At 41.8% G+C, this 22208-nt stretch overlaps 1 protein-coding gene across 4 annotated transcripts in view; it reads left to right on the forward strand.

Annotated features, from left to right (window-relative positions):
- The window catches only part of RCL1 (RNA terminal phosphate cyclase like 1), a 38513-nt gene extending 16781 nt beyond the window's left edge, over positions 1-21732 (forward strand). For 2 of the 4 annotated variants that reach the window (XM_021708157.1, XM_021708158.1), the window contains 4 exons: positions 159-284; positions 4864-5020; positions 9934-10037; positions 20768-21732. In XM_021708157.1, coding sequence (XP_021563832.1) covers positions 159-284; positions 4864-5020; positions 9934-10037; positions 20768-20918 — 538 coding nt within the window. In that variant the 3' untranslated portion in view covers positions 20919-21732. Of the gene's footprint in view, positions 1-128; positions 285-4863; positions 5021-9933; positions 10038-20767 lie in introns of all 4 variants that reach the window. The other 2 variants (XM_021708159.1, XM_008049296.1) reach the window with 2 other exon arrangements.
- The last annotated feature ends 476 nt before the right edge of the window (positions 21733-22208 follow it).

The raw sequence follows: 22208 nt of genomic DNA on the forward strand, positions 1-22208 counted from the left end.
GGTCTCGAACCCGTGGGCTCTGGCAATCCACTCACTTCAGCCTCCCAAAGGCACGGGATTACAGGCTGAGCCACCGAGCCCGGCTGTTTGCCAACTTTGTAATGGACTTTTCTGTCCTGGAGTCTAAGCAGAATGGCGTCCTTAACTCTGGGTTTCAGGTACTCTGTACGTGTGTCACCTCAGATGGCGAACCGCATTGTGGATTCTGCAAGGAGCATCCTCAACAAGTTTATACCCGATATCTACATTTATACAGACCACATGAAAGGAGTCAACTCTGGGAAGTAAGTGTCTGTGTTTTTGGCATCTGCTCTGCAGCTGTCCTCTCCTTTTTCATATTCCTGTTTTAGTTGAAGCTAAAACTGCCAGCTCTGAGGTTGGGCGGGCGGAACAATGATTTAGGAATTAATTTCCTTCTGACTTATTGCCATTGTCACAACAAGCATTTATTAAGTGCCTGTCACATGGAAAACATCCCAATGGCTAGTGCTGGAAACTGAGGGTCCAGTTCCTAGCCTCTGGAAATTAAAACCTACCTAACAGAAGGTGCCAAAAAAAATGTATACACATTTTTAGAAAGGAGAAAACTATTAAAATTGTAATACTCAATATATACCAATGACAAAAGATGAATACAAGTCACTTTTGACTTCTGCAATTATAAGAGGTTCTCAAAGTGGTTACCAGCAGCGTCCAGACACTTCTCATTACAGCGAACATCTCTTAAAATGTATACTTTTTTTTTTTTTTTTTGCATTCCCGGTATTAATAAACAGAGCTTCAAACTTTACAGCCCATCTACATTCTATTCCAACAAAAAATTAAAGTGAGTTTTCTTCCCCTTTGAGTAAATGACAATATAGAGTAAACTGTTATCTAAGTGCAAGTCAGCATCTCTCTCCAGTGGAAACAACACACCAGGATCCAGAAGAAGTTGTTATCGCAGACTTGAATTTGATTTAGTTAAAGCCTTTGTTTTGCATCAAAAAAAAAAAAACTAAAATATTTTTAAATTAGGAAAAAATTCTAAGTAAGGAAAATAGAGGAAATAAAACCAAAAAAGATTGATCTATGTAATGAAGATGCCTGTGTTAGGCTTTGCTTGTGTATTAGGAAACCAGGGCGTTAGGGAACCAATTAAAACCACTGTCTTTAATGATGAAAAATGTGAAACATAGAAAAGTTGAAAGAATAGTACAATGAACACCTGTATAAAAGTTGAAATAAAGCCGGGCTCGGTGGCTCAGCCTGTAATCCCGTGCCTTGGGAGGCTGAGGTGAGTGGATTGCCTGAGCCCACGGGTTTGAGACCTGCTTGGGCAATTTGGTGAGACCTCATCTCTATAATAAATCAAAAAATTAGCCAGGTGTGGTAGCGCGTGCCTGTAGTTCCAGCTACTTGGAAGGCTGAGGCGGAAGGATCGCCGGAGCCCAGCAGATTGGGGTTACGGTGGCCGGGAGCGGCCGCTGCACTCCAGTCTGGGCGATGGAGTGAGACTCCAACTCAAAAAAAAAAAAAAAGTTGAAATAATAGTATAGTGAGCACCTGTGTATATATACCTGAGCATATATATATATATATATATATATATATACAGTCGACAATTTATATATATTATAATTAACAATTAATATATTTACATTTAACAGTATTTTGCCAGATTTGCTTTACTTGTTTGTGAGTTTTCTTTGTTTTTTGCAGAACTGTTTCAGTGAGAATGATAGCAACATTCCTCTTTGAATCTCGAGTTTATAAGTTGTGTCTCCTAAAAATAAGAATATCAGAGAATAGGGTTAACTGTTGTGGGTTAGGAAGCTGATCCTTTTTTTATAGCCATTCTACCTACAGTTTCTTATAATTCAGCGAAGAGGAAAAGAATAAAGGAGGGGGTGTTCCACACAATTGTTGACCTTCGTAAGGCCTAGTGGGAAGGTGAAGGTGATTTCGGAAGTACAGTGGAGGCTTATAGCCCATAGCAACAGAGCTTGTGGCGAGAGGCTGGGGTTGGGAAAGGATTTGGGTGCAAAACTGGCCCTTTCTTCTGGGTTTGGGAAAGTCAGTGAGGCTTCTACATCTTTGATTTACATTCAAATGCCAACAGTATTTTTCTCAGTTATAATCGAGGAGGATAAAGCTTGCATCCTGGGGTTATTGTAAAGATCATATTAAAAAAAACTGTGAATGCCCTGCCTGGCTTGTAGAAGGTACTATAGAACTGGTAGCTGCTGATGTGGTTCTTTCCTTTCTCCTCTTCTTGGCCACAGGTCTGGGATTATGTGTCAGCTATTTTCTGGAGAGAGGGAATTGCAGAGGGTTTGGGGCAAATAGGTAAGAGCAGAAGCTGTCTAAATGGCCTCATCTTGATGGGCCCTTCTCTGTCTGGCCCCTAGCTTTACCAGAAAGTGGGCTCTGCTGTCACCAGCTACAATGTGGCTTTGTATAATAACACTGACTTAGCTGACCCTAGTGGGTGGTCAAGTCCCCTGCAAACTAATGGCGAGTAGAAGCAGCCCTACACATGGATCAAGATGTGGATGTGATGAAGGCTTGAAGGCCATCAAATTTAAGCTCCATTTAAAAAATTACGTGTATAACCAATGTATAATTTAAGTTCATGTTTAGTTTTTTAAATCGCAAGATACAAATGACAAGGGGTAATCTTCCTTTTCTGTTATTAAATTATAAAGTCATTTATGTACCAAATCCTGACTTATACCCCACATCTTTAAAATAAAAAAGAAATAAAGAAAATTATAAAGTCATGGATAGGTATTTCCCTCTTCTGAATCAGTGACTCATCCAGTGAGTTAGACTTGTTCAAATGGGGGAGTGAGAGTTTATGTTGTGCCCATGGCCTAGAGCCTTGGGGGCTAGCAGTTTCTTGGTGGCCTGAGTCAACACTTTGACTGGCATGCACATCAGTCCAGGATGGTCCCATTTTGACTCTCACAGTAGTTAGTTTTTAAAAAAATTGAGTCCTTTACCAATTGGAAGGCTTTAGAGGCTCTCTTCTACAAACTGTGCCAGTGCAGATGTCTAGTGAGTCACTTGATAACCAGCAGTTCTGTCAGCATAACTTGAAATAGGCCTGATAACACACAAACCCCAGGTTGGGGGGAAAATTGAAGTCAAGTACGTAGAGCTTAATATGTGTTCTTTGTTTTTTCTAAAGTTACTTAATAATTTTAAATGGAATAATCCTGATTAAATGTAAAGTTGATTGTAATGACAAATACACTTCAGAAAATTCACATGGATGGAAAAACTCAGAAATTCTTGGGAAATGCAGGCCAGTGGGTTAAAGCAGCAGTGGTAGTTCGTCTTCCCTCCCTTCATCTTGTGCACTTCATTTTTACATGTCAGTGCTTCTCCTGCTAGGCTGGACACTCTCCCTCCTGGTCAAGTGACTCAAAGGCAACTTGGAATTGTACTAAAGTATTCTCGGTGTCCCATGATGATGGGTGAGTGGCACAGTGTTAGATTGTTAAGCATGACTCAGAGTGCCTCAGAACTTTGATTAAATGAGTAATTCCCTACACCCCCTTTCCTTGGCAGGTGTTATTAGCTCTTGACTGTATAGACAAATCAAATTTTTTTAAACTAATTGCACAATATAGTTTTTCCATAAAGTGAGCTCATATAGTTCATTTGAAACATCATTAAGTTTTTACATAGTTTTTCTGAAATAAATATTTTGTCTGCTCTCCTACTGTGTGCATAGAACATATTTCATGAACATGTATTGAATTGTTGAAGAAGGCAAGTCTGTGTTTTGTTGGCTTATTGTACTGCTTAGAAGGCTGTTGTGCCTTTCCTGATGATGTGTTTGCTTAAAAAAGCTTTGGGCAAAGTAGTTTGAGGTGTCAAATCTTGACATTTTGTGGAGAGATGCTTGTTATTATTTTTTAAGGACTGGTTTTCTCCTGTGGTGAGACTGATTGTTACTAGATCCATGGGAGCAAGAACTCGTGTTTACCATGGTACCCCCTGTACTGTGTATGCTTTTCCTAAGATATTTGTTGGAGGCATGAATGAATCAACCAGGGACGGTCCTGGACAAGAAGGGTGCTAGATTCCGGCTGTTGGGTGGTAGAAACACAATAGGAGAGAACATAGTGCCAGCTCATTGATTGTATTAATTGAATTCTGAGTTTAGAGCTGTTCCTTGGGGACAAAAATGTAAGGTGGGTCTTTTTTAGGCCCTATCTGACTTTTGTGGTATTTTTCATTATGTGAAAAAAAACTGATGATTCTCAGAAGCATTTTAATCAGGTGGCTTCCAGGCCCCGTATACTCCTGGCTTGGTGATGACTGAGGTTTGAGTATGTGCTGTGGTAGAGTACTTGTCTAGGCTTTGGAGTCTGAAAGACCTGCCTTTGAAACTCTCTAGTGTTATGGACCTGGTGCAAGTTGCTTCGTTTCTTCACTCATAGAATGAAGGCAGTGATATCTACTCTGCAGAGTTGTAGTATCACAAATACCATTAGCAAAGCCCCTAAACAGTAATTGGCAGAAAGTAGGTGCTCAATGTCTGGTAGCTCTTAGTAATGTTGTCATATAAAGTTGACTATTACAAACTTTCATAGTTAGAGCCTTTATAGTAAAGAAGAAGAAGAAGACAGGGAAAGGAAGGGCCAATAGGAAAGTATTTGAATTCATGTCTTTTGGTTCTGCCTTGTATGCGTTCACTAAGTCACCTATATCTCCAATGTAAGCTGGAACAATGCTCTGATGTTAATGTAGCTGGAAGGACACCTTAGGACACAATGCCATCAAAAAGTATATGTCTTCTCTTTCTATTTGCTAGTGAGTGTAAGCCCTCTTCATCAACCCCACTCAGAGTCTGTGTCTTTGTATCTCCAGGTCTCCAGGCTTTGGATTATCACTTGTTGCTGAGACCACGAATGGCACCTTCCTCAGTGCTGAACTAGCCTCCAACCCCCAGGGCCAGGGAGCGGCAGTGCTTCCAGAGGACCTTGGCAGGAACTGTGCCAGGCTGCTGCTGGAGGAAATCTACAGGGTATGTCCTCAGCCCCTGCAGGTTCTGGGAGAGGAGCGATCCAGAACAGTTGGTTGTCTTTCATTCTTATCCCTTGGCAATGTTCTTCTCTTCCAAGGGCTTAGGATTTAACCTGTTCCTACGCACTAAACAATTCAGCATTAACTAGTTTATCAATTAGTTGAACTAGTCAGTAAGTAGAGATCCAGCCCCACTGGGTTGGGACACAGGGCAGGTAAGTTTTAACAGTGGGCAGGGGAGAGAACTGGAACAGACTCATAAAGGAGAAAGAAGGTTTTTTTTTTAAAAAACAAAAACGAAGCAGGGATAGTAAGATGGTAACTGGCATACTGCCCTGACCAAAGAGGGTTCTGTCTTCAGCACCCCGGTTGTCATTTGGGAATGAAGACTCATTGTTTTTAGATTTTTCAAGAGAAGCTAGAAATCTGGATTTGTATGTGACAGTTGGTTTGGATATAAAATAATGTCAACAGGTTAGATTTTGCAATGTGTGTTCTGGAGCACAGAAGGATATCTAGGGCAGGCAGGCCTGTGGCATAGCATAGTGGAGGCTTTGGAATATGTGAGAACATGGGACAAAGGAAGGGTGGCCTGATGTTGATGACAGACTCAACCAGTGACCAGTATGTTTCTGCAGCTCTGCTTGTGGGATGCAGCTCAGACCAGCTTGCTCTCCCTTTGTCTGTGGGTCCATGCATACACAAATACATACACTTTCTTTTATTTTAAAAATAGTGGAAAGGACCTCAAGTAAGGATGAAATTAGGAGGGACGTGAAGATGATGGCAGAAGTAGTAATATGCAGTTGGCTGAAAAATACGTTCTCTGAGGTTCCATATACTTAGAGGAGGACACAATTCTGGTTCTGAGGTTTCTGTTAGGCTATACTGTCTTTCACCTTGGTCCCAGATCAGGAAGACTAAACCTTCTCCTCGACATGCAGAGTCTAGGACAGTCTCTGAGGGATGGTCATTTCCCTGCTCAGTATGCTGGGCCTCAAATTCTTGAAGTAAGTCCTAGCAAGAACTATACTCGAGGTGATTTTCTACTGTTTGGTATTTAATGTTTATAAATTTTCTCTCTTCTCCATGTAAGGGGCTGAAGAGCCTTTCATCTTTGTATATCTGTGTATTTATTTTTGGTTCTTAGGCATTTCTATGGTCTCCAAGGAAATTTTGCCCTGTTTAAAGTAGCAAAAAGCACATCTGATTGAGTGAAATAAAATCAGTAAGGTGGGTACAGTGCTGGTTTTCTTTCATTTATACTTTTTGCCACTGGTTCAGTTCACTAATCACTGTGGTAGGGTGAATCTCAATCATGGGTATTGATCCCCAGCCTGGCCTCACAGTGAAAAGAGCTTACAGTCCAAGTCTACTCCCCTGATCCCAGTCAGTGTTCCCGAAAATGTCTTACTGTGAGTTGGAGCAAGTGAGAATGAACTGTTTCAGAATGAAGTGAAGTTTCCAGGTCCTAAGTAGCTATAGTCAGTGTCTATCTAATTAATTAAGAAAACAAAGAACTTGTGGTTGTATCTTCAGGAGAGTGGCTTCATCCTCCTCTATCCACCATTCAGCTAGGAAATAGTGGAGGAGGGAGATGAAATCCTCCTGAGGAAAGAGGTATTTTTTCACATGTGCAGTCAATAGCTGACCTTAGATTTCTTGGTACTAAATCAGTTAATTTTTTAATGCTAAGTTTAGTAACTCTTAAAAGATGAGTAGTAACTAAAAGTTTGTTGATAAATGTCAAGAGGTTGTCGTGCCAGTTACTTAGTTCATGGTGTTTGTTATCTATACATTTGTAAGGGGGAAAGAGGTGTGTGTGATGTGTGACTCCCTGCATCCCTTGTTGACTTGTGTGTTTCCTTTTCTTGGTTCTGGAGTAGCTGGCAGGGCTTCTGAGTGTGGGACACTTCCATCCTTTTCTAGTAGGCTTCAGGAGAATTGGAAGCATCGCATTACATAGTCCAGTAGAAACCTAAGGGCACAGCTAGAGTGTGGGTTTTATATCCCTATAAATAGCAGATTATAAGCTTCAGGGTAAAATAGCCCACCAGTCCACAAGAGGAAAAAGCATGCAGTTTGGATTAGGTTATTTTAATTTTTTCTTTGAGATCTACATTTAAAAAATTTTGCCTGGACTAGGTGTTTTTGTTTGTTTTTGCTTTTATTCATTCAGAAAACTTCCTTTGTGTGTCTATGATCTTTAATTATTAAAATGATGAAAATACCTTCTGTAGTGCTGTGATGTGACGGATTGTAAAAAAGCCCATCCCTTTTGCAGGTGCTGTTGATCAGTTTTAAGCCTCTGATCTAATCTCTCCTGTTTTACTTACGTCTCATCAGTTACCAAGCCCTCTTGATTCTGTCCCAAGCTTTCTGGAGTTGCCATTTTCTTGCTATCCTTTTCACTGTTCCATCCATTGCATATCTTCCCTCCCTGCCCCACAACTCTAGATTATATGCACCTCTAGAAGGGAAGTTCTTTCCAAACCTTTTCTAGTATCCCTTTCAGTCTAAATCTCCTCACAAAACACCAATCTGATCTCTTCACTCTTGTGCACAGAGATCTTCACTCGCTTCTCACTTGCCAGCGATAAGTCAGAGTTCTTTATCCATTTAGGAAAGCCTCCCTTTGCTTGGGCCACCCACCTTCTCTCTGCTTGTGTGCACCTTCTCCACAGGCAGCTGCGGCACCTTTCAGACCGGCCTCCTGGCTGTTTGGCTCTGACTCTGAGTTGTTCTTTCCCTCATTGTTCCGCTCATCCCTCCTCTCCAAATCCTGCTTATTTCTCTAGGGCAGCTCCAGTTCCCACTCTCTAAATCCTCTGGTGTCTGAGTGACACCATCTTCGCCCCCGCCTCTCCCCATCTTGGCAGTCTGGTAGCCCACCACTCCCTCCATGGTGTCATGTACATGGATCCTGACATGTTATCCTGACGTATTTATTACATTAAGATATTGTTCTGCTAAGCAGAAGCCATTTGATAATGGTAGAATAATAGCAGTGATAGGAAACAGAGACTGAAGAGAACAGTTTAATTTTAGATAGTCTTATGAAAGGGAGCAAGATCTGTAAAACAGGATTCATTTTGTTGGTCTTCATTCCTTCATGGGTCAGGTTTTCCTTTTTGGATAGAAAAGGAACTCTTTTTGTCCTCAAATTCCCTAAGTGAGATAAATATTGTTCTGTGCTGTTTTTTAATGTAGGTAGTTTAGGGAAGAATAATAGATTTTAATAAAGGCTAGCAGTAGGAGAAATCCCCTTGTTTCCTATACCATAAGAGAAGCTACATGAACTCTGACAGCCAGAGAATGAGTATCTGTGTACCTGAGAATTGATGTACTCCCTACCCTACATGCATTTATAAAACGGGGTATACCTACATAAACAGCACTGGCTGGCTACCTGTTCTGTTCAGTCTAGTTTTGTATAGCCATGGTCAGAAACTGGGTTTCTTTTTTTTTCATTTTTTATTTTATTTTTTGAGTTGGAGTCTCACTCTGTCACCCAGACTGGAGTACAGTGGCCGCTCCTGGCCACCGCAGCCTCGACCTGCTGGGCTCCGGCGATCCTTCCGCCTCAGCCTTCCAAGTAACTGGAACTACAGGTGCATGCTACCATGTCCGGCTAATTTTTTGATTTATTGTAGAAATGAGGTCTTGCCAAGTTGCCCAGGCAGGTCTCAAACCCGCAGGCTCAGGCAATCCACTCACCTGAGCCTCCCAAAGCATGGGATTACATACAGGCTGAGCCACCGAGCCCGGCTTTATTTTTTATTTTTGAGTTGGAGTCTCACTCCATCGCCCAGGCTGGAGTACAGTGGCATGCTCACGGCCACCGCAGCCTCGACCTGCTGGGCTCAGACAATCCTTTCACCTCAGCCTTTCAAGTTGCTGGAACTACAGGCACACACCATCATGCCCGGCTAATTTTTCAATTTATTGTAGAGATGAGGTCTCGCCAAGTTACCTGGTCTGATCTCAAACCTGTGGGTTCGGGCAATCCTCTCACCTCGCCTCCCAAAGTGCAGGGATTATAGGCGTGAGCCACCACGCCTGGCCAGAATCTGGATTTCTTATTGTGACCTGTGCAAAATATGTAGAAATTCAAGGTCACAAGGTCATCCTGCTTTTGCTATGTATAATATAAGTTTAAATCATTTTAAATAAAGTTATCCCAGAAAGAATGATCAGAAGTATACATTTTTAAGGTACTTATTTAAACAGCAGTTATGTATGCGTCTAGTAAAAGGAAACAACACATGGTTGAGAAAAACCAAGAATGAAAGAAGAAAGGCAACCAAAGCAGTTGTGCCTTTGGAGAAAGTTTTTGAAGGTAATTCTGTACTGCTTACTAATTTAGAAGAAAAGGAAGGAATAATGTGGGGAGAAAATAATGCATAAGTAATAAGAATGGAGGAATCTAACCTTAGCAGTTCTCTAGTTTTAAGGCACACAGGGAGAGAGAAAGAACAGAAATTATATAACATGGCAAACAGTTTCGACTGTATTTGAGTAAGTGTAATAATAGTAAGACTGTAAAGCCATATCATGCTAGATTGACTATGTTGTTCTGTGACAGATAAATACATATAAACAACATCCACTTAACACTTGACATTAACTATACATCTCCTAGAACTGATTATGCTTTTTTTGCATATACTCAGTAAAAATGATGTCATACTGCTGTTTTAATTACAGAGGGAAAGTTTCATTTTTCACTATTCCTAAAGTAAGTTGATACAAGGATTATCCTTATAAGACCTGTCATCTTTTTTATTATTGCTTGAACTTTGCAGTTTGCTATTCTGTGGGTTCTGATATTCTGAATATGTTTCTGGGTTTTTTCCTACTCTTTTGTTAGTTTTCCATTTTCTGGTTTGTCCAATGATTAATTTTTGTTTACAGGGTGGATGTGTAGACTCAACCAACCAAAGCCTGGCTCTACTCCTTATGACCCTTGGACAGCAGGATGTTTCCAAAGTTCTGCTAGGACCACTTTCTCCCTACACGTAAGTTGTTTTCTTTCAACCTCATTATTCTGTCTGGTGTAATTTTCTAATTGCACAAAATGACAAAAGAGTTTTTCTGTACATAGCCTGTCACGATGGATACCCACTTACGTTGATCCTTAAAAGTGATAGCAGTTGTCACCTATAACCTGGTGTTTATTTTTACACACAAAGACTTTTACCTGCTTTTGTTTCTTCATTTCCATCCATCATTCCCATGTTACTGTTCCCATGTGCGATACCTATTGGGTGGTTCTTCTTTTGTCTGTGCTTTAGATTTTGTTTACATTCTGGAAGTAAACTCCTGGTTCCATGTAGTTGAAATTTTATTAGGTTTTTAATAGTTCTTTTCCCTAGCAGTCTCAGTTGCTGTGGCAAAACAGGCCGTCGTAGACTGGGCTCGGTAGCTCAGCCTATAATCCCAGCTCTTTGGGAGGCCGAGGAGAGTGGATTGCCTGAGCCCACGGGTTCAAGACCAGCCCAGGAAACTTGGTGAGACCTCGACTCTACAGTAAATAAAAAATTAGCCAGGCATGGTAGCTCATGCTTGTAGTTCTGGCTACTTGGAAGGCTGAGGCAGAAGGATCTCCAGAGCCCAGTAGGTCGATGCTGGGGTGGCCGTGAGTGTGCCACTGTGCTCCAGCCTGGGCAACAGAGTGAGACTCCAACTCAAAAAAAGACAACAACAACAAAACCAGGCCATTGTCTTGTCCAAGGTGATAGGGTAGAGAGGGCTGGAAAAAGATGATGAATGACAGAGTTCGTAATAATGCTACTAGACTGGTAGGGAAACTGTAGAAGTGTGTTTGGGATATTGGATGGGAGCAAAAGCTGACTGCTAAGGTATAAAAACAAGCACACTTCAAAAAGAACGGCTTGTCAGAAGACTTGAATTATAAACAACATATTTCCCATTGATAGTAAATGAGGTTGCTGAAAACAGCCTGCTTGAGTACTGACATTTTGTGTGTGTGTGTGTGTGTGTGTATGCATATGTGCTTATATACTTAGAGATCATCATGGCCATCTGTGGGTGGAGAACTGGGTGGGAAGGAATATTCAGGTAGATATGAGACTGAACTGTCCTTTTTCGGTTATCATGGTACCGATGCTGTATATCTGAAAGGTACAGTACTGTGATAACTGAAGAATGGTGGTGCCATCACATTGAGAAAGGGGCAAGGACTGCGATGGGCCATTGCAGCTCTGGAAGCATGGAAACCAGGAACTTGAGATTCTTTTGGAAGCTTTTGCTTCTTTTGCTGGTGGTGGTGGGAGGCTTTTTTGGAACAGGGAAATAGAAGAGAATACATTCTCTTAGCAGTGGAGGAAGACTGATAAGCAGGAAACTGATAAGCAGGAAACTGGGGAGGACCACACTATCTCCTGATAACTTGTGTGAAGTATTTCACAGGACAGGAAGCCTAAAGTTGGGTAATCCCAAATGCATGCTTTTTTTTTTTTTTTGAGTGGGAGTCTCACTCTGTAGCAAATGCATGCTAATGTCAGGGGTCAACATTGCTGAAACAGACTTGGTAGTTAAGCATTTGAAGAGGAGGTGAGGGCTGGGAGTACAGCACCCTAGGTGCAGTGATTTGCTTCCCATAGGGAGTTTACTGGAAGAAGCTGCCAGCTGTGTGAGCACCATGGCCCTGCCAGCTTTTCCGCTGGTCTCACTACTGCTGTTTCCCAGCCCCTGCTTTGGGGCCACTGAAGGTCTGACTGCTCACACAGCGTGAGGTGTTGTCTCAAAATGTGTGTGGTCCTGGGACATGGGGTTTGGCAGAACATTATGTGAAAATGGAATATATATTTTTATTTTTCCTTGACACTTTTTTTTTCTTTAGGAGATTTTTTTTTTCCAAGTTGACTCCAGGCTCTTGTATAATCTTTTCAAGTCAGCAGCCTCGTTGGAGCTGGTTAAGATGTGACTGGACATTTTAAAAAGGTTCTGTGTCCTCTTTAACACACTCCTTCACCAAACATTAATTGCAGTGTCTTTTCTTCCAGAAACCTTGCCTAAAATTATTGCATCTCCTGGGCAAAGTGGTCTGCTCCGAATGAGCTTTAAAGAAATAGGACAAATTGTAAGATGAAGTGTTTTGTGGGGCTAGGACTTGGAAACAGACTTCTTTCTCTGGATTACCTGCCTCCTGGGGCTTCATGCAAAGGGGGCAGCTGGGGTGGGAAAGGGCAGCCCCCCTTCTTTTTGGTGAGCTTGCACAAGGAGGGCCAAAGGAGTATATTTGCAAGAAAGCTGGATCTGTTTGGTACCCTTTCTGTCCTGAATCACTGTGGAAGTTTTCAGTGGCCCCAAGTGGTGAAGGGTGAAGGGAAGACCCAGCAGGAAGAGTTAACATTGTCTTTGTGAGTACAGTACAGTTGAGGGTAAAAAAGGGACAGAATTCATAGCTGGGACCGCTGTGGTGGGGGAATAGTTTATTCTAGGTAGATTCAAGAACTTTGGAGATCAAACTGTCAAATTTATTTTTATGTGCCGTTTAAGTCATAGAAACCCGTTTTGTGAAACCTTTAATTTCTAAAGAAAACCAGAAGCAAAACCCTCCATGGTTTGAAACAACATATTTCTTCTGGCAGCTTGCACCTGTTTTGATTTGTATAAATAGCTTTTTAAATGGCTATTTAAAGAGCACTGGGATTAAGAAGGTTTTTAAAAAATTTTCCCCCAGTATTGCTTTTAAACCCTTTTTGGAAAGTAAGGGTCTCTTTGTCCCTTCCTTATTTTCCTCTTCCTACTGTCTTGCTTCAGGAGATTGCTGTTGGTGGTTTTCTGTCTTACCTGAGAAAGTAAGTCTATATGTATGAAGTTCTCCAGGAGGGCCAGAGAGATTTTTTGGGTTTTTTTGATAGAATAAAATAATATTGGATAATACACTAGTATGTGGAGAGTCTGTTTCTGTGAAATTTGTTATGTTTTAGATGGCTTACAGTTGGTGACAGTGGTTGTGCCCTTTCCTCAACCAGCTTAATTTTACAATTTAGGGAGGATTTGTACTTTATTTGGAAGTTGGATTAACAGCTAGAAAAATATATATCACACACATCTTCATTAGCACCTTTAGAAATTGTGACAGGCGACTACAGATGCCAGAGTTCTTTAATTCTGCCAGTGCACAGGCCTTGGAGTTCAGCCTATCTGAACTTAAATTCTGGCTCTGCTGTGGGGCCACCAGGAGACCATAGTGTTTCTGGCATTTAGTGTCTCAGACCCTAGATGTCATCTGTTAATAAGGTGCGTGGTCCTGAAATCACAGACTTTTGGCAGAGCTTTTGGCAAAGCTTCAATGAGGTCAGGTGCTTAGTGCCGGTGACTACACGCCTGAGGAACTCAGTTGAGTGCCAAGGTTCCTGCCTGGACACCCCCTTGCCCTGAACCAGTTCAGTCTCTTGCTCAGGTCACTTTGACAGCAAGAGGTCTAGTAAACTTGCTTTGGGTGAACCTAGGCCTGAAAAGCAGCTGTAAAATTTCTAACTTCCTCCAGTCACACTACTAAACAGATTACACACATCTTATTGCCTGCTCCCAACAATTATGTGAGGTAGGTGTTTGCTTAACAGATAGCATGTTTACTGTGTGTCAGATGTTGTTTTAAGTGCTCATAAATATTTCAGTTTTCATCATAATCCTGTGAGGGTGAAAAGGGTAGGTATGCACCATCCTCAGATGATGGAATTGAGGCACAGAGAGGTCAAATTATGTGCCCAGAGTCATACAGATAGTGAGTGGGGATCAGACCTGGACAGTGTTATCCAGAGTTACTGCTTCCCTCTCCCACTGTGCTGTCAGGTAAGAGCTGGGATTCCATCTGTATTTTTGGACTCCGGGCATCTTATCTGAGGCACAGTGTCAGGCTACATCTTTTTAGGAGAGTCCTTGTTTCAAATTCTGCTGATCTCCCTCCGTCTTTAGTTGGAAATCTAAAATAAACCATGCCTCTTTGTTTTTTCTAATTTTAATAAATGGCCTCTTTCCATTACTTGTGGAAGTGTTGGGGAGCTAGAACCTACGGTCCTTGTTAAGTGTCAATTGACCAGGGCTTTTTGGCTCATCTCTACTGAAGCACACCTTACCCTTCCCAGACAAAGTGGTTTATTTCAGAAAACAAAAACCAAGCGCTGGCCATGCCTGCTGCTCTTTGGATTCAGTGGCCTTGCTGCATTCCTTCACCTTGCATAATACCACTGTACTTTACCCTTGTGAAGTGGTCTAAGTGCTGGAATGCCCCGTCACTTTATGTTCGAGCCCCAGAACACTTTTGGCGCATGAAAGCAAGTAATATCCTTAATTTTCAGATGAAAAAGACGTCAGTGACCTGCTGGTGCTGAACTAGGCCTAGAGCCTCTCTCTTGACAGTGCAGCTAGCCAGGTTTTGTTTCCTGCTGTCTTTATAACTGAATGTAACAACTTCATTCTCGGAGCAGAGGTCAGCTGGACTTGGAAAAGCCATTATTTGATAGAAAAAGCACCACCAATATTTTTAAAGCTGCCATGTAATGACTACAGGAACCCATCAAGCAGATTCTTTTCTTACCCCCAGACTTTTCCCCTCCACTTCCAGAGCCTCTTCTTATATCTGAGATGTAGGTAACCCTAACTATGTCCCATGTCCTAGTGTCCTGGAACCCAGGTGATTTGGTGGAACAGGAGGCAGGACCCTTTGTCGCATCGGGGTCTGTGGGAGCTGCCAGAGAGAGGGCTTACTCCATGATTGTTCCTACCTCACACTCTAACTTGCTTCAGAAGGGCTGCTGTGTTTAAGAGTGACGAACAGCAGCCTTTGGGTCCAGGGCCATTGGGATCCAATGGGCAGATGACTGTGAGCCTCAGCCTTTTCCTAGTGACCAGGAGTGGCAATGGGAACAGCCCACCTTTTGAAAATGCACAGGAAAAGTTATCTCTGTGCTCCAGAATTCTCTGAAAACAGCTTGTCAGATGCACTAGAGCTTTCATAGAAATATTGGTTGTGGTCGGGCTTGGTGCCTCAGCCTGTAATCCCAGCACTTTGGGAGGCCGAGGTGAGTGGATTGCCTGAGCCCGCGGGTTCGAGACCCGCCTGGGCAACTTGGCGAGACCTCATCTCTACAATAAATCAAAAAATAGCCGGGCGTGGTAGCGCGCGCCTGTGGTTCCAGCTACTTGGAAGACTGAGGGGGAAGGATTGCCAGAGCCCAGCAGGTTGAGGCTGCGGTGGCTGGGAGTGGCCACTGCACTCCAGTGTAGGCGACAGAGTGAGAGTCCAACTCAAAAAAAAAAAAAAAGAAATATTGGTTGTTTTTGTTTTCTGAAATAAACCACTTTGTCTGGGAAGGGTAAGGTGAAAAAAAAAAATCTGAACTGCAGATAAAATTCTGTTAGCCAGGAGTTAAAATCCTTCACACAGGAGCCCTGCTAGAAAGCTGCTATTTGTACTGTGCGGGCGGTCTGTTGAGGGGCAGACTTACTCTCGGTGAGCCCCGGGTCTCTCTCAGTCCTGGCTGCATGTGGTTGTATCTAGAAGTGTGACTCTACAGGATGGTGGCATGAAAGGGAGGGCCAGTGTTGTGAGCTTGGGGTGGGGGGTGGGGGTTGCCTCAGTGTAGCTGCAACCCTGGAGAGCTGTGGGGCAGCGGACACAGATGTGGATCCTACTGGATGAGGCTCTGCTCACGTGCATGTAGTCACAGGCTGAGCTTAGTTGTCATTTTCTTAAGGAGACTGTTTATTGGGATTGAATATCATCTGTGGTTAATTTTCAACTTCTGAGCATTTTTGCTTTTTAATATCCCAGCTGTGGAGACATAGGGGAAAATGGGACTGGAGATGGGGGGAAGATGTTCAGAAATGTACCTTAATCCAGTGTCTTCTACAGTCTTCCTCAGGCAGGCTGAGGGGCTAGCAAAATATTAGGGAAAAAAATGAAACTAACTTCTTTTTCTAACTATTCCAAAGGCTACAAATGCCCCAAATCTACAAATAAACAGGCCTGCACACTCAAGCCTGTGTTTCTCCCATCCTTCTCCAAGAGATCAGAAACAAACTGAGGCCCCTCAGGAATCTTGCCAGCTAGGGAGGTGTCTGGTTTTTCAGGCACAGTTGAGTGATTCAGAGTGAAGGAGCCTGGGTGAGGCCCTGGGAGCAGCGGAGCATGCCCCAGACCTGTGTTAGTTTGAGGTGGCAGCGCAAGAGAGACCAAGCTGTTTTCTCCTGTGAATGCAGATGAGTGGGTGAGATGGCTGGCTTCTTTTGAGTTATGGCCAGCTGGAAGCCTTACCCACAGATGTGAACTGTTTATCTATGGGTTTGATGTGTTTGTTTTCTTTTCTCACTAGGACAGGATTGGGGAGGTGGTGGGATGGATGGAAAGCAACAGCAACAAGAAAAATTCAGTTGGTTAGTAAGGCAGCAGGGAGAGAACTGACTTTCCTTAATCGCCAAGAATGTTGAAGTCCTTTTTGAAAATTACCCCTAACTCTTAAATTCTATTTGATGCCTCTTTACTGAGGGCCTTCTATAGTGCCTTGCTTGGATAATGGGTTGCAATGATATAGGTCATTGCCACAAAGGTACTTACATAATTTATTGTTTTATTTTATTTTATTTTTTAGAAAGCAGGGTTTATTGAGAAGATAGTAAAGCTCCCACAGTGGGAGTGGATCTGAGGGGGTTGCCCTCTTATATAATTTAGTAAGGAGGAGGGGGACAGTTATGGAGACATCTGTACATGAGCATTTAATTGGATGCCATAAGCAGAGAATTCTGTGGAAACTCTGGGGGGAGAAAGGTGTTGGGTGGAGATTATTGACTAGGAATGACTTCATACAAGAGTTGACAAATGGAATGTCCCCTCTCTGGGGACATAAAAGATTGCTGGTGATTATACAGGACAGACTTAGGCCACTGCATATTTTTCAAAATGTATATTTACGTGAAGTTTTCCATTCAAATGCATGAAAAAGCAAATAAAGAGAATATATACTAAGATATGATCAATCAGTTAAGAAGTGGTTTTCATATCTTTGAAAAACAGACTGGACAATAAATTACATTTTGCTAATGTGGGAGGAGGAAAGTAAGACTGCACTGTCTGCTGGAATAGAAAAACACTAGGTAGGTAATGCCAAACAAATTACTGCAAATTGATACATGTATAACATGTATCAATGAACCTGCAATGCATGTCAGTGACTTTCACACGTTACTACATGTTAGAAAAATATAAGACGTAAAATTTTGGTTTTTTTGTCAAAAATAAGTTTCTAAATGTCCAAAAGTCCATTGTAAATCAAATATTATTACAATAAAATAATTGGTTCTAATGCTCTTCTGTTTTATATGGAGTGATTCATTTTTCATTATTTCATAGGAAAATGTGGTCGAATTGCTGGTAAGTAACCGTGAGAAGTCTCTGAGTACAAAGGGCTAGAGATGGAAATGAAGTTGCACATTCCGAGGTAGAAGAGAGAGCAAAGAATTGGGAGTTTTTCTGTGGGCACACAGTCCTCAGTGGAGTCCCTGTGATCTAGGATTGTTACCATACCCTTGCATCTCTTAGCCCCTGGTGTGCTGGTCATTTCAGCCAGACAGGAGAGGGCATTGTTCAGGCCTTTCCTCCTTGTTGCCTTTTCCCTCCTTTGACTAGATCAGTGCTCTTAGGACAGGGGGATGGGAAGGGGTGGAAAATTCATCTCAGTAGTCTTTATACATAGTTTGGTATACACTGAGCACAGGTGAGAACCAGGAGCAGTTTGTTTGTTTTTTTAATGTCACAAATATTTACATCAGCTTTATTGAGATATAATTCACATACCACACAGTTTGCCCAAAGTATACATTTTTTTTTTTTTTTGAGTTGGAGTCTCACTCTGTTGCTCAGGTTGGAATGCAGTGGTGCACTCACGGCCACCCCAGCATTGACCTGCGGGGCTCAGGTGATTCTTCTGCCTCAGCCTTCCAAGTAGTGGAAACTATAGTTATTTGCTACCACACCAGGCTAATTTTTGATTTACTGTAGAGAGGAGGTCTCGCCAAGTTGCCTTGGCTGGTCTCAAACCCGCAGGCTCAGGCAATCCACTTGCCTCGGCCTCCCAAAGTGCTGGGGTTACAGGCTAAGCCACCGAGCCCATCCCAAAGTATACAATTTAATGGTTTTTAGCATATTCACAGAATTGTATAACCACAACCACAGTTTAATTTTAGAACTGGAATAGATATTCTAGTTTAATTTTAGAACTTTTTTCATAACCGAGAAAGAAACCCTGTGCCCATCTGCAGTTACTTCTGCTCTCCCTTGCCCTAGGCAACCACTGATCTATTTTCTGCCTCTTAATGGGTTTGCCTATTGTGGCCAGTTTGTATACTGTAAATAGGATCGTGCAATATGTGGTCCTTTGTGACTGACTTATTTCACTTAGCATAATGTTTTCAAGGTTCAACCCTGTGCATGTATCGGCACTTCATTCTTCTTTATGGCTGAATAATATTTTATTGAGCAGATATACCACATTTATTTATCCAGTCATCAGTTGATGGGCGTTTGGGTTGTTTCTCCTTTTTGGCTATTAGAAGAATGCTGTTATGAACATTTTATGCAAGCTTTTGTGTGGGTGTATATTTTCGTTTCCTTTGCATGTATACCTAAGAGTAAAATTACTGTGTCATATGGTAGCTCCTTGTTTAACATTTTGAGGAACTGCCAGATTGTTTTCCACAGCAGCTTTATCATTTTACATTCCCACTAGCAGTGTATGAGGGTTCTCATTTTTCTGCACACTCACCTATACTTCTGTTATTGTCTGTCTTTTTAAATCATAGCCACCCTATTGGGTAAGAAATGGTATCTCATAGTGGTTTTGACTTTTGTTTCCTTAATAACTAATGACGTTTAACATTTTTTTATGTGCTTACTGGATACTTGTATGTCTTCTTTGAGGAAATGTCTATTCAGCTTTCCTATCTTTTAATTTTTTTATTATTGAGTTGTAAAAATTCTTTATATCATCTAGATATCAGACCCTTAGCAGATATATTACTGGCAAATATTTTCTTCCACTCTATAGATTATCTTTTCACTTTCTTGATAGTGTCCTTTGATGCACAAAAGATTTTAATTTTGATGAAGTACAGCTTATCTATTTTTTCTCTTAGTGCTGTGCTTTTGATATTGAATTTAAGAAATGATTAGGAAACAGTTACCTAGCCCAAGGTAATGAAGATTTACTCCTATACTTTCTTTTGTGAATTTTACAGTTTTACTTTGATCCCTTTTGAGTTAATTTTTGTGTATGATGTGAAGAAGGGGTCCAACTTCATTTTTTCACATGTGGATATCTAGCTGTTCCAGCACCATTAGTTGAAAAGGTTATTTTTTCTTCATCAAATTATCTGTTGGCCATAAATGTGTGGGTTTATTTCTTGACTCAATTCTATTCCATTGGTCTGCATGTCTAGGAACAGTATTTTTAAACTACCTCAGGTGAATCCATGTGCAGTCAAGATTGAGAACCATCTGGCCAGGGTGGAGAGTTTGGCTAGTTTGGTTAGGAGACAGCACAACGCAAGGTTTTTGTAATACTTCTTTATTGGTGTGCACACCATTGTTCTTCACTAAATCAGTGTTTCCTATAAGAATTGCCAGGGATGCTTGTTAACAACAGACTTCTTGCGCCTGTGTGCTGGGGAGCACAGGGCTTGGTAGTGGAGAGGGAGGGTTCAATTTTCCATTTGACTTGTGATTCTGGGTTCTTCCACATGGACACTTCCTTTCTACTGAATGCAAGCTGATCAGTCCCTTCAGGAACCTGTGCATTTAATGAACCCTCCAGGTGAGTCTTATGGTCAGGCTAGCTGGGGTGATGCTGGGTCTGCTAGGGCAGCTCATTAGAAGCCTGTTACACTTGTGCCTGGCCTGTCCACAGAATTGTTATACCTAAGGTACTCTTGGGGTGATGCCATTACCCTCTGTTAACAGGGGGTTACAAAAAACAACCCTATGAAACTCCACGTTTACTTTGCACTCTTCCCTTGGCTACCTTATTTAATATTGCCTCCTGCCAAAATGTGTACAAATGCTGTTATACTCACAGTTCTTCCCCATCTGTGTTGTTTGCTTTATTTTTCAGTTGACTGCAGCATTCTTAGCACCAAGAAGAGTGCCTGCATACAGAAGGCACTAGTAAATGGAAGGGTATTGTTGGAATGAAGGGAGAGATATATCTATTTCAGTATTAGAAATATTCTTGTTTCTTGTTGCTGTGAATCATGGAAGTATGTTTCTGTCTTTGCATGGGCTGCTCAAAAATCGCCTAAGCCTAAAATGGTGTGGCTTATAGCTTGCAGTTCAGCTACCTGGGAGGCTGGGGCAGGAGAATCACTTGAAATTACGAGTTTGAGGCCAGCCTGGGCAACATAGTGAGACCGTTTCTTTAAAAAACAAAATCACCATATTTATGTCCATTTTGTAACAGGTGTGTAGAACTAAGTGACTTATGTGTCATGCTCTAACCTTGAATTCTTTTTTCCCTCAACTAATCTTGCTGTGTTGTGTGCATCTGCAAGCTATCTAAATCTTTGAAAACTAGCAGGGTGAAAAGTACTATTTAATCAGATTTGATGAGAAGTTCTTAATTTCAGTTCTTTCTCTTGGTCTGTAAAATTAAAAACTTGAATTCTAGGTGAAGGAGGATAATTTTTCTAAGAAATGAATTCCTTTTTATTTCTTTTTTTTTTTTAGGATAGAATTTTTGCGACATTTGAAGAGCTTTTTCCAGATTATGTTTAAAATCGAAACCAAGCCATGTGGTGAAGAACTCAAGGGCGGGGATAAAGTACTGATGACCTGTGTTGGGGTTGGCTTCTCCAACCTTAGCAAGACCCTCAAGTGATAACTGTTGCAAGATGAGGCCCCAGTGCCTACAGACAAAGCAGAAGCTGCCATGGACACCAAAGGGACCAAGACCAAATGTGTTCACCCAGGACAGACGAGCCACTGCTATTAAGGACTTGCTTAATTTTCCGTTAAAAAGTTTCAGTGTGCAGACAAGACATCTCTGTATCATATGGTTTCCAGCCATTTCTCCAGTGGCATGGACATTCCTCAGGAGGCCCAATTACCATAAGAGCTTCCTTGCCTACCTGGAGGAAGAGTGTGCCTTCAGGACGTAGTCATGCTGCTGGGGCAGTATGACAGTTGTGTTTCAGCCACGCTTCCTCAGCCCACAGTCCTGGGCTTCTGTCCAGACCTGGTCTGGGCTGTTCATCAGACCTGTGGAGTCTGTTACTGTGCTTTCTGCAAGGACTTATCTCTTTGAGCATTGGTGTCTGTTATAGGAGCTAAATGAGATATTATGTTTAGAAGCTCTTTAGAATTGTGCAGTGCTATGCAAATTCCAGAAATTGGTAAATTAGACTGTTTGTCTCTCTTCTGAATGGCTTGCTATCATGGATGCAGATCCTGATCCTCATCTGGTGCATTGTATGCAGATGTGAGGGGTGGGTGGCTGCAGAGCGTGGGGGTCCAATAAAGTTATTGGGTGATTTTTATATTCCAAGTGTGCCACACATTTTCTCATTTTATTCTCTCAATAGCCTTATGATAGAAATTGTATCTCCACAAGAAAATTCAAAAAGGTTATTTTGTTTCTTTGAAATGTATGATGTAAAGACATTAGATCTCCTGAGTTAAAGATGAGAGTGTAATAGAGTCAGGATCTGGGATTTTGCCCTTCTTGTTAGCTAATAAGTTAGATTATTACTGGTTTTGTTGTTTTCTTTGTTTTTTTTTTTTTCCTGGGGTTTTTTTGTTTGTTTTTTAGTGTTTTTTCTTGAGTCAGTCTCATTCTGTTGCACTCAGGCTGGAGTGCATTGGCATATGATCACTGTAGCCTTATCCTGCTGGGCTCAGACAGTCTTTCTGCCTCAGCCTTACAAGTAGCTAGAACTATAGGCCCATGTCACCATGCCCAGCTAATTTTTAAAATTTACTGTAAAGACAAGGTCTTACCAAATTGCCTAGACTTGTTTCGAACCCCGGGCTCAGGCAGTCCTCTTGCCTCCACCTCCCAAACTGCTGGGATTGCAGGCATGAGCCACCATGCCTGGCCTGATTATTACTATTTTTAGATTAGATTAATTTAGTTAGATTATTACTAACAGAAGACGTGTGAGAGTCCTGA

Source organism: Carlito syrichta, unplaced genomic scaffold, assembly GCF_000164805.1.
Source record: "Carlito syrichta isolate Samal-C Ts95f unplaced genomic scaffold, Tarsius_syrichta-2.0.1 Scaffold131632, whole genome shotgun sequence".
NCBI lineage: Eukaryota > Metazoa > Chordata > Mammalia > Primates > Tarsiidae > Carlito > Carlito syrichta.